The 18325-nt window shown below is 26.8% G+C and overlaps 1 protein-coding gene across 4 annotated transcripts; it reads left to right on the top strand.

Annotated features, from left to right (window-relative positions):
- The first annotated feature begins 1168 nt into the window (after nucleotides 1–1168).
- LOC129976386 (uncharacterized) lies at nucleotides 1169–18014 on the top strand. 4 transcript variants are annotated; one of them, XM_056089919.1, is made up of 3 exons: nucleotides 1169–1188; nucleotides 14075–14164; nucleotides 16933–18011. In XM_056089919.1, the coding sequence occupies exons 2-3, from the start codon at nucleotides 14146–14148 to the stop codon at nucleotides 17736–17738; spliced, it is 825 nt and encodes a 274-aa protein (XP_055945894.1). In that variant the 5' UTR covers nucleotides 1169–1188; nucleotides 14075–14145; the 3' UTR covers nucleotides 17739–18011. The 4 variants fall into 4 exon arrangements, with proteins under 4 accessions (XP_055945894.1, XP_055945891.1, XP_055945893.1 ...); XM_056089916.1 differs by lacking the exon at nucleotides 1169–1188 and adding an exon at nucleotides 12158–12437; XM_056089918.1 differs by lacking the exon at nucleotides 1169–1188 and adding an exon at nucleotides 13065–13085.
- Nucleotides 18015–18325: the final 311 nt, after the last annotated feature.

The raw sequence follows: 18325 nt of genomic DNA, 5'->3' as shown, positions 1-18325 counted from the left end.
ATCAAATTTAATTGATTTAAAGAAACAACTTATTCTATTCTTCAGATTTTTTGATTAAGTAAATCAAACAAAAATAAATATCATGAATATTATGATCAATAATTCCAAAAATTGTTTTCCAAATATATGGCGAAATATTGTACTACATCAAATACCTAAATATGCGTCAAAAATTTCATTATAATCCTGCAATTTGGTTTAGTACACAAACTTGCAATAAAAATTACGCATGTTTTATTTTAACCAGACTTTTATGTCAAATTATTAGCATATAATAAATGAATTTATATAAATATATTTAAATATTTAAAATATTTTTAATCAAATGGATATCGTAATTAGATATGTCAAATCTTAAATGCAAAAAATCATGTTTTGCAGCAAAAGGGTCATTGGAGTTATGCCACAAGGTTTTAACACATCGCAAAATTTTTTTAAGTTTTATAACTATATATATCTTGCAATTTATTAAACACTTCAATGTATGATAGAGATATTTAGAATTATTTAGAATATTTTATTATTTAAATATTTAAAAATTTTTAATTTAAATATTTAGAAAATAATTTGGAATTATTTTTATCATACATTAAATTAAAATGCATTTTATGGAATAACATTTGATAAGATCATAAATATATTAACTAAAGAATAAGCAATCAATATTTTTTATCTCTCTCTATATAAATTAATTCAGAACAAAACCCAATTTTTTTTTTTTTTTTTTTTTTTTTTGAAAAAATTAAAACTTACAATAATACAGATTTATCGATCCAAAGTACACTGAGAAGGATCTATAGTCGTACTTCCGATTTCAGAAGACTTACAAATTTTTTTTCGAAGTAAAATTACGCTCTCTAAAGATGCTATACGAACTAAAACCATTGTATTTAATTCATCTAAAGTATGTTGAAAGTTGATGTTTTTTAGATATTTGATTGATATATAAATCTAATATATCAATCATCAAGTAAACATATGTTTTTCTCAAGATGGCGTCTAAGTACTAAGATTAAACGGGGAATCCCCTTTGTTGACTATAATATCACGAGTTTAATTTTGACATCTGAACTCACCTTGGAATCCACCAATGACATTAATAGTTCGTATTTTTGGTAGGTATAAATACCTGTGCAATGAATAATACTGGCACAACCAATTTGATTTTGAGTCCTTTTTGACTAGAAGGTAAGTTTTTTTGCTGAAGCATTTATAGAATTATTTTACTTTGAAATATTAATTCATTTTGTTGATGGGTACTGAATCAAACGAACGATTTCATTAATTTTTTATGACAAAAATTATAAATAAGATAAGATTTTTCCAATTTGGATGTGTTATTAGAAAACTGGTATGCTTTAGTGAATACTGCTCAAGATAAATGCAAAATTGTTTTCAGTTATGGAAAATCTAAAACAATTTGGAACTGCTACCGGAAAGGAAAAGTCGCACAAACTTTGAAAGGAAGATTTTCTTTCCAAAAATTATAAGTTATCTGTAATATTATCAAAAATAATTCTAGGAAGCTGTCATAAAATTAATGATATTTTGAAAAGAAACAACGAGTACGAAACATGTCTTAAATGTATTCACACTTCTAAAGTCTTAGGTTTTAATCATCCAGATTTTTTTTTATGGTTACAAATTTTTTTTTTCCAAAAAATATTCAGCAAAAAATATTTTACAAATTTAAATTAATATATCCTGACATTTACATTTAAAATAATTTTAGAATGTAACATTTATATTCATTTTTTAAAGAAAGACAATTTAAAAGACAATTACGGATACGAGTTTTAGATGCTAATACAGTTTTTTTCCGAATTGTTGCCGTCATAATAAAATTTAAAACACCGACAAAGTAACGTTAAAAGCTTTTGTATCGCTGGTAAATTGGCATATCTGGAAATATTTAGTATGATATTAAACGTTATTTTCTCATTTATTATTATGCATTTTTTAAAAAATGAGTTTTAGCTTTTGAATGTAATTAGAAACGATTTCCATCATTCTGCGATTGAAATGACGCCTTTGAAAACTATCTAAAAAAAATATATGATCTTTTCGAAATAAGTATTCAATGCAATATGGCCAGATTTTCTTTTAGCGTAATAAAAATATAACAAATAAAGAGAATTTTAAATTTATCATTTAACTTTTCTAACAACTCATTCAAATTGTTAAAGTTCTACTTACTAATAGAACGCTTCTTTATGGAATGACGTCATGTTCGTAACTGTTTACAAATCAGAGGCAAATCAAATTTAATAATTAAAAATTTGTTTTCAATATTCTATTTTAATCGCTGTCATAGAATGTTTGGCAACATTTAATTTCTGCCCATATAAGTTTGTTTTTCCAATTTATTTTATCATTAATTTTTCAAGATGGTTTCTGAAAAATTGAGATAAAATAGGGGATTCCCCTTCAATTGCATAAGATCGACTTTGATATTAATTCTTCTAAAATTCCACCAATAACATTCACTGTCTAGCAAAAGATATAAAATTTGATAAAAGATATAAAACTGCAGGCAACAAATTTTGAAAAACTTTGTTTTTGTTTTGATCAAAAGATGAGTTTTTTTTTTTATGTCTTTGAATTTTGTTTTAAATTCTTATTCGCTTTGGATATGCTTCGCATGAAATATACAGTTAAAAAGAAAACATTACATCCCACCTTTTACAGATGTGAACAGTTCTGATTTACGCAACAGTCACTTGGGGAATTGACAGGTGTTGTTGATGATATATTCTAAAGCAAATGGTTTTTAGCTCCGCAAAAAGTAAAATATTCGCACTTGTTTACTTTATTACTTTTTATCAATACAGCAATACTTTATTAAAGTGCACTAAATTGATAATAAAAATTCATCAAGTAGATGCAAAGTTGTAAATACGTATATATGAAGGTGTCTATGCGCAGGTACTATAATAGAAATGAATAGTTATAGAATTTATTTATGAATCGCTTCACAATTCAACTCTCATTTATAAAATTTTACTTAGAATAGTGAAAAAAAAAAAAATCATTGGGCTATGATGCAAAAAAAAAAAAAAAAAAAAAAAAGCTTGCGATATCTACACTTTATAATATTATTATTACTTTTTATATGCACCGAATAATTAATCAGATATGAAATTATGTTTACTTTTGTATTGTTTAATTGCACCTATGCTTAACAATATCAATACATTAACGCAAGTATATATTAATGTTGTTATCTATCCATTAATTACTGCCCATTTAATACAATATGTTTGAAATATCTATTAATATCTTTGCAGATTTTTGGAGTTTGAGATAACTGCAAAATTAATAATTATAAATCATCGAAAAAAATTTTTAAATTTTCTCGCATTAGTTATCAAATATGATAAGGTTTTTTTTCTTGGTAACAAAATTGTATTTGTTGTCTCATTCAAACTATTGTAAATGGAATTATAGAAAATATAATGTGTGAATAATTCCAAATTCGTTAAGAATTACTAAGTAATATGTTGAAAATTGACTCATCTTGAAAGCATTAATATTACTTTCCGTATTTATAAATTCTAATTATTCAGAATTTATGATCACCAATCCATGACAATATTTGTAAAAAAATAAATAAATAAAAAGACTATTCTTTTTGTAAATTCTAGATGTAAGCATTTTAGAAACGATCTTGATTTTCAAAACTATAAAATATTTTTTAATTGTAAAATTACTCATTTATTGCAAATATAAATTTATAATTACAAATGAAAATTCTTTTAAGAACACAATGACAATTTTAAATATCTACAAAGAAGTTAGAATACAATATTTTCATATTAATTTATAATATTGATATTAAGTCGTCGCCGCCGCCTATAAATACAGATTTATTGGGGGCAAGATTAATGCGAATATTGATAATATTGCTTCGTAAATACCATATTGAAAATATTTTATTTTATTTTAAGAGCTAGATGCATTTACTAAAAACAAATGTATTGAAAATAATTTTCATAATATAATCGGAAGAAGAAAACTAATTTTATAATACTTTGAAAAGAATGTTTAACATTTGAAATGAGAATAGAAAGCTGTCAATTTTTAATAATCAATGAACAACAAAAACCAAATAATACAGTAACAGTTCTATATGACATAAAAAGTGATTGCAATAAATTATGAAAAAGATTTTACTTGCATATATCAAAATGCTGTTGACGTTTTTTGTACGAGAGAAAAAAGAATTCAACAAGAAATTTGATTGAATTAATAATTAGATCAAAATATGTTATGTTCTAAATTCTAGTCCATATTTTACAGAATTTATATTAAAGCTGCCGAAGAAGACAAAATCTAAATTAATTACTTAACTATTCTTATTAAGATCTTGTAATATAGCAGCATCTCGTAAAAAAATCGTAAATAAAATCGAATTTTTTTTACTGATATTGTAGATAGCAAATAATAATTCCTGCATTCCGTATTCCATTAATCAGGCACAGCGTCGAGTAGATGCAAATTTCTGAACTTATAAATCGAGACCGATCTAAATTCATAATTTCGCAATCCATTTTTGGAATCTCGTACTGTTTTATCACATGCTGTTTAGAATAGATTTTTTTTTCTGCACTTAGTTTTCGGGAAAATCCCCTATAGTATGACGTCAAAACCTGTTGATTGGTCCGTGAAGACGCGTGACCCCCGAGAGATCTCTCGGAGGCAACGAAAGACTTTAATATTCCCTGCACGAGTTTTTTGTCTGTTTCTTTTCCCCAATTTTTGTTCTGATTAATTTGTGAGTACATTTTAGAAATCATCCACACCCTTTTGAATTTTTGTATATTGTTTTTATTCGCTAATTCTTATCATCAGGCTTCTTAACCGAAATAAAATAGACCAAACGTAATGGGACACCTTGGAAAGTTTTTATGAATTTACTGAAATTTCTGTTCAAAATAAATGCCTTGATAATTTGTTTTCTACAGAAGTATTACTCGTATTAGTTTACTTCTAGAAAACTTTAAAAGAAACTTGGAATAAAATTTTGAAATTTTTTTTGATAAAAATGCATATTTTATTCAAAGATATTTAAATAGCAGAAATATGTCACAGATATTTGTAAAATCATATTTAAGGAATAAATTATTTCTTAAGTAATAATGAAGAAATAAACTAAATATGATAAATTTAAATTTAATGTTATGATACAAGAGTTAGCTTTCGCCTGTGCAGGTAATTTTAATTCTTGTGGATCTATCAATATTATTACTATTATAAATATTTTAATCCTTTGTTAAAAGTGGAATTAAAAAAAATTTACTTATTGATTATGGCGTGTCATTTTAAATTCGATTAGATTTAATCCTATTTAAGCATGATTTACTCAAATGCGCTAATATTTTCTTTAGGATTTTTTTTTTAACTGTTGGGAAATGAATTACAAATGTGATTGAAACTATGTACTACGAGATTATCCTAGATCCTTTCTATGAAGTCGTAGATTAGTAGCAGCACTGGCAAACTTTGTGGACATAAATTTCGTTAAAAAGGGCTTTGCGATTTTTTTTTTCATTATTTTGTCTGATATTATTTTTAGATTAATTTTTTTTTTCTTATATGCGCAAAGTTCTCAAACCAACTCTTTTATAGGTAAATTGGATTCAGTGAGTTGTTATTTCAGTTTTACACAATATTTTAATAAAAATTTGACAAATAAATTTTGAATTAAAATCAATAAAATATGTTTTTAATGTCGGAAAGGAGGCTAGTATTGACTAAAGAAACTAATATAGTTTAATCTGTTTCTTATACGCAAACACCATTACGAATGTGCTTTTCCTCAACTTGAATGCTTTGAAAAAATCTGGTGAAACCCTAGAGAAAAATAACTTGTAAAGCGACGGAGACACGGCTTTATAAATCATATAAAGTATTTGATTAGATAGCAATATGTGTGAAGGCTTTAGTGAATTTTGAAGTTAGTAAATGTCTTTGTTTCTTTATTGTAAATGTTAAAATGGTAGAAAATACTATTTTAACATATTTCGTTCAAGAGAAAATAAAAAGTTCTGAAATGATATAAGACGAAAATTTTTTTAAAAATAAATATTAATAAAAAAATTGTTAGATTCTTTTTCTTAAAGAATACATTTTCGAATTTCAGATTGCGATGAATTTCTGTAGAGAATTTCTGTTTCTTGAGCGAAACTGTATATTTTATATGAAGAAAATATTTTTCGTTGTATTTATTTTTAAATTAATAAGTGTACATGCTAATTAAAAAATGCATCTGCGATGAAAATTTATTTATATTATTCATTACACTTGACTGTCACAAAACAATCATTAAACTAAATGGGATTATTTAGCCATTTTGTAATAAAACAGAATGAATAAATAAATAAAAAGAGACTTGCATTTAAATAATGAAATTGCATTAATTCCTCGGAGTGTATTCTTTTCATTTGCGAACTTTGAAAACGAACAAATGTAGTTTAATTTTAAATTAATTTTCGCAAATGAAAAAAGTGTAATTGCCTAAAAAGTCTTCAAATATATTTATTTTATTGGTTGTTAACCGCCTTTGACAATCATCAATTACCGGAAATATTCATTCTGTTTCATTCCAATCGAACTCTCAAATGTAATTTGTTGTTCATGGCTCCCTTAACAAAACATTTTAAAACATTAAATTGTGACATACGTTATATCCATATCATTTTAATAGCTGTACATTTATGCCGTTCATTTATATATGAATTCTCCTATTGAAATCAATATCCATAACATCATAGTAGTATTAAAAGCAAAACTATCCGGTTTAATCTATCTGCTAGCAGTACCCGCAGAGCTTGTAAACACGATGAATGCTAACGAAATCAAAACCAGAAAAAATTAAAATAAAATTACCAAAAAAATGATTAACTAACTACCAAAAAAAGATTTTATGTTTTTTAGTGAAATTCAAAACAGAATTAGTAGCTCCAACTACTGGATTGACTTCAAAATTTTTGATTTCATATGAAACTCACGACTTCTAAATAAATCAATAGTGACCACTTACCTCTCATAACTTTACATTTTCTAGAGAAACTGAAAAAATTCTACTTCAATTTACATTTTCTAGGTGGAAAAACATTGATTAAATTACTTCATATTAATGTTTATAACCCTCAGATACGTTATTAATATTCTATCGTTTTTTCTGAGAGAGATATGCGTTGTATAAAATATATCTCGTCATTTGCGGAAACAAATAACATATTAACGCATGATTAATAAATTTATTAAGATTTTAACATAAACGTTTTTAATCTATAATTTTTCATGATTCATGATATTCTTATTTGGCAGCCTGCCAAATTAATGAAGAAACAAAACTTTACTTAGGGGAAAATTTTGTTTCTTTAATGATCCGATCAGATAAAATAATTCTCTGAATTCATCTGGAAAATAATTAAATGAAAAATCCATCATTGAAAGTATTTTGATCGTTCGTGTTTTAAATCGTGCGAGATAAATATTCTAATTATCATACGAAAAATATGAAAAAGTTCACGGAAATAAAATGTCGGATGCAGAAATTTTAGCTTCAATTTAAAAAATTCTAGAAAAAAATGACTAGTTAATTTTTCAAAAAATTCAGCAAATCAGAGTTCCAAAACAAATTTCCTTAGAATTATAATTGTTTTTGCTTATCTATTCAAAGAGTTATTCCTATAATCATCAGAAACGATACAACGGGGAAATATGTGCTAAAAATTGTTCAAATCAACACAAAACAATAAATTAAAAAAAATTCTTTATTCAGTTTTGAATTTCGGGCTTCCAGGAACCTTGAATCACTATTACGACTACCTGAGTACCATATTTCATGTCTGTAAGTGCATTTGTCTGAATATGGCCGAAGCGCAAACTCTTCCATCTACTTATATAGATTAATTTTTGCAACACTGCCGCTTTACTTTTTTTCTTTTTTTTATATGCAAAGATAAAGTATTGTTATCAAAAAAAATTCGAACTTGAGATTTTGATGAATCTTCAAGTTTACTTTTCCCGAGTTCGAAAAATACAATTTCTGAAATAATGCCTGAGTGTGAACAAGATAATTCACAAACGCTTAGAGCTAGACGGATGAAATGCAGTATATGGATTTTGCATCAAATTTGTGGATGTCCAAGAAATTTTGAAGGAATTCCATTCAGTCCATCTGTCCGAATACATGCCAGCTGGATAGCTACAAAATGAAAAGACCTAGATAGATAAAATTTGATACAAATTTAAATTAGAGATTTGTATCAAATTTTGAACCAAACTGAACAAAGGGATGACCAATTGTCAGCCTATACTTTTGCATACATAGAAATCCAGTAATTTAAAGGCACCATGTCATAAAGCAATGAAATTTCGTACAAGGTTTAGCATGGAAAGTGCGAATATTTTTCAAACTCCAAACTAAATCTGTCAAAAAATTCATCGTCTGTTTTGGTCTGTACATTCTAATGTATATAAACTGATAAATGAAAAACTCTTTAACTTAAATAAATAAAATTTAGCATGAGATCTTGTTACTACAATTTTATTTCTGTATCAAATTTTGGTTTCAATCGGATAGAAAAAAGATGTCAAAATACATATCCAGTTTTCTGTTGCTTATGTATTAACCGCATTCCAGCGATTAATTATTGAAAAAACGCTTGTTAATTCTTTCGGAACTATTTTTTGCTAATAGGTTAATAATGCACAAGCACCATTTTCTTTAGTATACTACGAAGTACACAACTCTCATATGCCGGGCTCTAAAAATAAAAACTTGAGCACTCACGTCATTTAAGGTCTTGACCCATGTCCAGAATTTTATATGGCCATAAGTAGGGAGATCGCGCCTTTATTAGAAAGTATGTAAGAAAATTTTGGGCAGACAACTCCTGCCTTTTATTCCTTGTAAACTACAAAAGTATTATTCAGAATCCTTCAACTTTAATTTTCAACAATAAAAAAAAATCATGCGTTCAAATGTTTTATGAAATAATGAAAACAGTTTGAATTTCATAGTTGCAGTTATTGAAACAATTATTTAAAACTATGAAAAAAAGAAATTTTTATAAAAATTGTGAAAACTCAGAAAAAATTTATAAAACAGTTAAATTGTTATAATCATAAGGTAATTTTTAAATGATATAAAATTATTTTTTTGCAATAAAAGTTTTAAAATTATAAAAAAAAATGTCGAAACACTAGATTTAAAAAACTATTCAAAAATTGCATCCCCTTTTTTGTAGAGTGTTCTCGAAAAAACGACCTCGAAATGAAGTTAGATTTATCAACTAATGCATGCTTTATGAACACATAAAAATTATTGTTTATAGTTATGTAATCGCGATGATTCACAAACATGAACAATAGGTGATTATGACTGAACAGAGAGCGATACCACGTTATTCATACTTTAGCAACATTCTTCAAGGGAACAAAAAAACGCCAAGAGATTAATTATAAATAAATAATGACGAGATGCGGTTATCCCGCAATTTTAAGATAACGGGCATGCGCATAGCGAAGCGTCTCTCCTTTTCGTATTCGACAGACACCTTGTGATCGTGATTCATGAGTAAACGATGGTTTGATGCGTGGCCAGTTTTACTACGATGCGTTCTTGGTTGTGGCGCAGAGAGCGGTGACCTACATTATTAACATTATGTTCTAATGAGACGCAGTTTCCCCTTTTTTTTCTCTGTTTTGTATTAAATACGTCAAAATTATTTTGTTTCTTTTTTTTTTTATGCGAAAAATACAGATTTTGAATTAAAAAAAAAAAAAAGAAAGAAACTTTGACACCGTAAGTTGAAATTCGTCTAGAATTCTAAATTATATTGTTAATACTTTCCTTCCAAGTCTAATCCAATATTCTTTATATGTATCAAATCCTATCTGGAACTTATTTATGAAAATATAATTCTTCAAATGGATGGTTGGAAAACAATGAATCATAATAAACAGTTATTATCATTAAATTAAAAAAAAAAACTCGACTTTGTGTTTTTTATGTGCAATTTAGTTTCAATTTTAGTTGAATATAAAAAAAAAAAATGCTTATCCGATTTCTAACTGAAATTTTTTTGTCGAACATATACGATATTCTAGTCGAAGATTTCATGAGCACATATTTTTACTTACCCATATACAAAATGAAAGTATTTTAATCCTCGAAAAATTCGCCTTCGAAATTTTGATGAATATAAACATTACTGAGATCTCTAAGTCTGCATTCCATCTTTTCAGCTTAAATGACTTACAGTCCCTCCCTCCCCCCCCCAAAAAAAAAAGATTTTAGTATTATATCTGTTTATCTACCCAAGTGTTGGCGAATACGTTTTCAGAATACAATGAATACATATGTAAATTGTACTTTAGAGTGCTACATTCTTAATTTTTTACTTTGCAAATAGCTTTTTTGCGTCAAAATTGCACTTTTCTTGCAAATTTTGGACAAAATCCGTCAATAATGGAAGTCTTTTTTTTTTTTTTTTTAATTCAATCATATGTATATGCACACGAAACCTTAAAATCGCAACAAGCTAAATAGACTGATCTTTTTCCCCGAACAATTTTTTTAAAAATTATTGTAAATAAAATTCATTGTGACTATATATATGTGTATGTGTGTATTCTACTTCTAAACACTGATGCTAAATTCAGCCATACTTTGTACACTTTTATTTAAGAGAAAGCAAAAATGCTTTAAACAAAAAGAAAAAAGTACAAAGTGCAAAAAATTAAATATTAATTAATTAGAGATTAACTGAAATTTTACCATTTACCGGATTAACTTCAGAGCAAATTATTCCACAAGAAATATGTTAAAATTCAAGTTTTTATCCTTTTAACGGAGCAATTTCATTTTGGTGTTTTTTGCCCCTCCAATTTTCATTATTTTTTTCAAATGTAATAAGTAATTGAAAAAATGCAGACTATTTTGAAAATAGTGCTTGGCAATGGTGAGATTTTGAGCTATTCTACTTCAGGTTATGATAAACTGTGCCAAGTATTAAAGAGCGGTGAATTGGAAATTTTTAATTAATTAAATATTTAATTAACTGTCTCAAGACTTTTATTAAAAACTTTTCTTATTCTTCAATATTTACTTACAAAAATTGAAGTATTTATATAACAAATATTAACAACCTGCAGTGAAAATTACGTGTTGGTGATTTTTAAAAATCATTTGATTCAATTAATATTCTCATTTTAAATTTTAAAAATATTCCAGGAAAGAAAAGTATTTTTTTAATTTATAATATTTTATGCAAAAATAGTTTTTTTTAAATACTATTAGATATGAAAGTAATTAAATCCTGAGCAACGCCGGGTATTTCAGTTAGTCCATTATAATTTTTAATATCAGTTGATTAAATAAGGATTCTTTAACAATTAGTATTAATAAAATGATTTTTTTTAAATATGCTTCAAGGTTGAGAAACTTATTATGATTGAAATAATATATTCCATGCAATTGTAGTTTTGTTTAATGTTGCAATCAAAACGCCTTTGTTTGCATCAGATGACTAAAAACACGTTTTTAAATTAATTTTTTATTAATCATCCAAAAATTAATAAAAATAATTGAAAATTAATTTTAGGAAAAATAATTTTTTTAAATCTGCCTAAAAATTTCAAATAATAGTTATAAACTTAAGTAAAAATAAAATAGTGCGATTACATGTTTCGTATGCTAATAAAAGTTGTATTTAGTGATGCAATGGGAAACTTCAAACACTCAACACTCCTAATGACTAATAATTTTTTTTTTAACATTTCATTCTTTTCTTTTTGAAACATTATTAAAATCATTGTTTCCAAACTTTAAGTCCCTGAACTATGAATAAACTGATAAGAATAGAAGTAAAAAGGTGTGTGTGAGGAAGGCAGTGATAACAAATGACGATAACAATTTTCTTTTGATTGTTTGACATTTAATGATTTCATCTCAGGACTCAAAATTGCTCCGCAGTTTCATCAATATTCTGGAGTTTCATCAGAATACAAAATTTACTGTAAACAGACGCAAGAAATTGTTTTCCCAAAAGAAATCGGAATAGGATATACCGCAAACGATAAAAACAAATGGCAAAAATGAGTCGCTGTCTTCTTAGAATTTCACCCGCGCCCGTGACGTCGAATGAATATTGTAAACTTGTTTATGCCAGAGAAGGCATGTTTTTTCACCGCGACTGGACTTAGCGTGTTCTGACGGAAACCTCTATTTTCGACTCATTTAAATCGCATGCGTCTGTTGATAAAGTCATTAGTTAATTGCTATAAAATTCGAAGTTCCGAATGCTGACACTAAGAGTGATTTAGTTTGTTTGTGAGATCATCTTTGATTTATATTAAAATATTTTCCAGCGTCGTGTGCTTTTGAAAAGTTTTAAATAAGTTTGGATATCTTGTGTATTTAGGTAAGTTTGATTCAAAATATTTAATTCTGTTACAAAATTTGTTTACAATAAATTCACGTTTTTAGTAAAAATCAATAACAAAAATTACATTTTTTTTAAATGAATTCGATATGTTTTCTCTTCAATTTTTGTTTCGCATTTTGTATTTCATGTTTTCATTTTTTTCCCATGCAAACAGTTCTAGTGACTAGTCATCAAAAAAGATATTGTGAAAACACAAACTACAATGCAATTTGTGAAAAAAATTATACAACTTTTTTTTAATTCCTTAATTTTCCTCTATTACATGATTTAAATTATTCAGGTGTACGAATTTTATAGATGGTACTGTTGTGCTATAGATTTGTTCAGTATTAAATCATGTAACTCATGGGTTAAAAACGTTCATGTTGATGCTTGATATTTGATACATATTTGAGTGTCTTACACTCATTTCAGTGTTGTGTTTGTAATCATCAAATAAATTGTCATTTTACGTAAAACTTGATTTCAAAATGCATTAACATAACAACTATTCCCCGATACAGCTAAAGTAGTTCTTGAGCCCTCGTTAAGGAGTACGAATACTAGAGATTAAGAATTTTCGAAAACCATCCAAGTTCCTTGTCATTCATGTGAACATTCTTGTTTCGTTCCGGTTTGGAAAAAGTTAAGTTTGTCATTACTATTGATTCATTCCGCTACTGTAATCGCCTTTTTTTTTTTTTTTTTTTTTTTTTTGCATAATGAATTCGCAGTTTTTAAAAGTTTTTAATTATTTTATATGAGTTTTTATTTTTACTATTCTGTGTACAAAATATTTAAACAAAATTTTAATTATTAAAAAAAAAAATTGACTTCAAACTTTTGACAGAGTTCGAAAAAAAAAAAAAAAGAAAGAAAGAAAAGAATGTTTTATTGACTGTGTCGTTTTATTAATATGGTATCTAAAAGGGGAAAAAGCCGTTATTTAATTACAGAATGAAATTTTACGTGCTGTTTTTAAACCAAAAATTTTAGATTTCTATCAAATTTTGGACAATGAAAAGTATCGCCACCCTTATGCATGTTGACAGTATGATTTTTGTCATATTGTCAAGATACATAAGTGTATCTAAGGGTAAATATCTTTGCTATATTTGACATATGAAATTCCACCTTTTGTTTTATAACTATTAGAATTGAAGACCTGCATGAAATTTCGTACCAAACTTATTTGTCTGAGCTTGTGTGCAAGCAATAATTCGAAAAAATGTTACGTGCTTGACATATGAATTTTGGTTATAATTCTTATTTCAAAATTAAATGCTTGTATCTAACTTAGAATTCATTAACCGATAGATTCATTAATTCTCAATCTTTGAATTTTCATAACATTAAAAACGCAATACTCTAAATAAATGAAATCTGGTATGCGATTTTGTATTGTAGATTTACATCAAATTTTAGATTAAATTGAGAAGATCACCAATATGAATACAGGATTATCTTCGTCATACGAAGAAGTTAAACAAAAAACGCATCTTAATATGTAAATTTACATGAGGAGAGATTTCAAATTTGTTTAATAATCATAGAACACTAATAACTTCAATAGAAATAGAAAAAAGCATCACATCGCCATTTTCTCATTTGTTTATCATTTTTTTTATTTACAGATATAGCAGACTATGTTAACCGTAGTGAATAGGCTGGTCTTATAAAGTAGACTTTTTGTGATAGCGGCACGATGGTTTATGTATTGATTGGTAAGTAATTTCAATTTATTTATTCTTGAAGAACTTATCTAAACGTTTTAAAAGTAGTTTCTGGTTGTGCAGTAATTGCATTCAAATCAAACATTTCGACCAGACAAACAGCATTTTGCCTTTCAATCAATGCAAATTTAATGTGGAAAATCTTGTAAATTGATTTTAAAAATTATTTCTGCTCGTCTCTGCATCAAAATATTTCTTAAAATTATTTAACATGTGCAGAATTTATTTAAAATAGCTATTACAATCCCGTTCATTCAAATCATCATCCCTTATTTCCCCATAAAGTTACAACTAGTTACTCGTTTTCGATAAAATATTTGTTTCGTATTTTTTACAGCTCAAGAGCTAAAAATGTGTCAACTTGAAATTCTAAATCAAACTGTTTACTCTGCAAATTTTTTTAAAATTTTTTATTTATTTATTTAATATATATATATATTTAAAGACACTTGACAGCTTCTATATTTTATTTTGCCAGAAAAAGATTTTTTAAATTTATATTTTATTCTAATTTATTGACAATCTTTTCGGAATAAGCCAGACAGTCTTTCATTATTTGTCAACGTTATTTTAAGCCATTCAAATCATACATGATTCAAAAAAAAAAAAAAAAAAAAAAAAAAAAGGAAGAAAGAAAGAAAAAGAAATGTATGATGTCCTAGTTTCAAAGCAAAAGTTTAAAAAATAGAAAGTAAACTCGTCCTTATGATTTTAAGAAATGCTGACCTTCACAGTGTTATTACATAATACCTGGGAAAAGAAACTACGAAAAACAAATTTATCCTCTTGCAAGACTTTTTTCTTTGAAGACAGAAAAATAATAAATAAAAATTACGCATGCGCGTAGGAGCAACCAGAAAATAATAATAATTTAAATTTTATTTGATTAATCTAAATTGAAATTGTACAATTTTAGTTATTTTATAACACTAATTCCGTTAAAACGCCAATCTGAGATAGTTATTCTGTACTTTCTGCGCTCCCCCCTCCCGAGCTTACGTCATTATTGCCATTTTTTACTGTGTTCAAAGGAAAGCCTTAAAAAAAGATATCAAACGATATCAGCCTTGAGAGTGATAAAGGAAAGAAGTGATATAATTCCTGAAGAGATATGCTGAGTTTTTTCCAGCTTCTGCGGAATCTTATATTCATTTTCATGTTTACTCTCAAGATATCAATAGAGTGAAACTTACTGCTCATGAAAGAGACGGATTCAATTATAAGACTACGTATACGTAAACGTAGCTAGTAAAAAAAAAATGGCGTACTTCCGTTTAATTTGGTTAAATTTAATGATTATTTCGGGAACCTGGAATCTGGCAACTACAGGTTAGATAAAAAAAATTTCTGTAACTAATAGTTATGTCAATAAATATTGCTGCTCTAATTTTCTTTACGTGTATTTTTCATGAATATTCATATCAGATTTGTGTAATAATATTAATTTTAACATGAATTCTTTTAAAGTTCTAGTAATAAAATAAAATTAACATGAAAAATAAAATTCTTTAAAAGTTACTTGTATTAAAATAAAATATTATAAATTATTGAGTTTTGTATTTCTCGTGAAACTCATGCAGTTTAAAATTAATTTCAAACTTATTTTTTAAATCGAAATGTGTCAAATATTTTATTGATTAAATATTACACATTGGATGCAAGGTTAAAATAGAAAATAATCTATTAATGAATAGAAACCTATAAATATTTAAAATATTTTTTTAAATGATGAAAATCGAATTAAATTATTTAGAATTTATAATTATGGTCTGTTTTTTTTTATTTTATTTTTTCGTGTACAAAATGTACAGAGAGAAAATACTGTAATCGTAAAAGAAAAAAAAACCTGACTTCGATAATTTATTGAATTACATTTTATACCTTTTCGCTCAAATTATCTCTACCACTCAGAAAGTATAATTTAGAATTATATCTATGAATATAATAATTTAAAAAATGGAATTAGCTAGATTGATAAAATTTGGTTTGCAGTCTTTACACCACAATTATATTTACATCAAATTTTAGACGGGCATCCATTGAAATTCTGTTTGTTTGTACTCCCAAATGTGAATACATCAACTGAAAAACAGATCAAAGTATATAAATGAAATTTTCTACATGATTTTTTTATCACTACAATGTAAATTATCATCTTGTTATATCTTTATTGGTGTCTCTACTCCTATGCATGTGAATGCAATAAAACAAAACTAGAGAAAACTACATAGATGAAATTTGGCTTTGACACCAAAGTTGTATAAAATTTTATATAAATTTTACTTCATGAAAATGATCCGAATTACATATTCCACTATTTTCACTATCATCTTTATATTTAAATCAGTGGGATCCAAAATAGTTTTTATCATTGCTGCTTAATACTAACTTGCTTGCGTACATTTCGTTATGCTGTTTAAAAATTAAAATTTCTAAATGAAAAAATATCTTTTACGAAACATCTAAAATTGGATCTTTAAAAAATAATCTTTTATGAAATGTGAAAGATAATTGAAAGATTTATAATCGATTTAATTTCAGGTTTCAGTATACTCTCATCCAAGCTCTTTGTATTCGATACTGTCTTTTTTTTTTCCTGTCACAAACTCCGAAATCGAAAATGTTGCACCACGCTCGAAGCGTAATTGATCGGATAAATCGTTAATGTTTATTTGCGTTTGTTTATAATTACATTTCTTGCTCTTACATAGTACAATGTTTTATTTTATGGCACTAATTCTTAACTTTTTTTCATACAGATGAAACTGGAGGAAACACTCCTTCCTCTCACATTTTCAATGACCCAGTTTTCTGGAAGTACTTCGAAAACCAGGTTTTGTCAAAAACTTGGAGTTGCAACTTCTCTCCCAATTTACTAACAGATACCATAGAGAAAGATGCCAAACTTTACAGCAATGATTCAATTTTCCGGCAGCGTAGGAGAGGTTCTCTTAAATGGGTCCATAATGACACTCTATGGATCTCTCTCGTTTTAGGTGCTTGCAAAGAACTCGCCAACAAACGCCAAGGAATCTTCTCCAAAGAACTTAAGGACCTTCACATGCTAGAAGCTTTCGAAGATTTCGTGGACCACATCGACTACTTCTACAAGGTTGCTTCTATTATGAAATCCAAAGGGCACCCAGTTCAAGTCTTTGGACAGAATTCTTCAAAAATCCACGACATCGATAAATTAGATCCTGTAATGATGGTAGGATATTCTGAAAGATTCGAAGATAATGTCACAACATCCGTCTGGAATCATTGTGTGGACAGGCATACCACTGTTAATCCTCATCATCAAGCTCATTGCTTATGGCATGATTGCTGTCAGCAAGAGGCCGCTGGGTGCACTTTTTGTGATGATATCAGAACTAAGGCTTTGTGTGAAATGATATGTGATAAAGTATCAAGGCGTGTTCAAAAGAATCTTGGGGGTCATTTTAGTAATGAAATGTGGGATGTGGAACCAGCTTACTTCAAGGGACTTTCTGAAGATTATATGGAGAAGGTTATGAAAATGCTGCAGCAGCTGAAGAACAGCAATTCTACAAATAGAACTTAAAACGCACTATTATGTTTTTTTGAAATCTTATTGTCATTTAGTTTCGCAATATTTGATGATTGACAAGATATATTCAAATTTCATTAAGCTTTCACCATATGTAAACTATTTCTAATGATGCTAGTGATAAATTTGGTGATAAGTTTTTAAAATTTAAATCACTTACATTTTCAATGAATGATAATGCATATGATTACAACATCCATATTATTTAATGTTTATTTATATAAATTATTTGTTTTGAAAACATGCACAATAATACTATGTTGGAAACTGGAATTTTTAGCATTGAAAATGAAATATTTATTGCTTTAATAAAAAAACATTAAAAAAATGCTTCTTTGTTAATTTATTTAATTTTTAACAGAAGCAAAATTTTTACTGCACTGCATTTTGTTTTAATGAAAAAAAAAATTAAATGTAACATTTATTAAATGCATCAATATGGATGAAAAGATTCATTTATTTCTATACATCGTTGCATCTAGAAAATTGTTTTAAAAATTCATTTTAACATACTATAACTGCTTTAAAACTATATTTCAACCTCGGTTAATTTCCAGAGAGAAAAAAAAAAAAAAAAAAAA

This window comes from Argiope bruennichi, chromosome 7 (assembly GCF_947563725.1).
Source record: "Argiope bruennichi chromosome 7, qqArgBrue1.1, whole genome shotgun sequence".
Taxonomy (NCBI): domain Eukaryota; kingdom Metazoa; phylum Arthropoda; class Arachnida; order Araneae; family Araneidae; genus Argiope; species Argiope bruennichi.
Note: the sequence above shows the minus strand (reverse complement) of the source record. Positions and strands in the feature narration are given on the sequence as shown.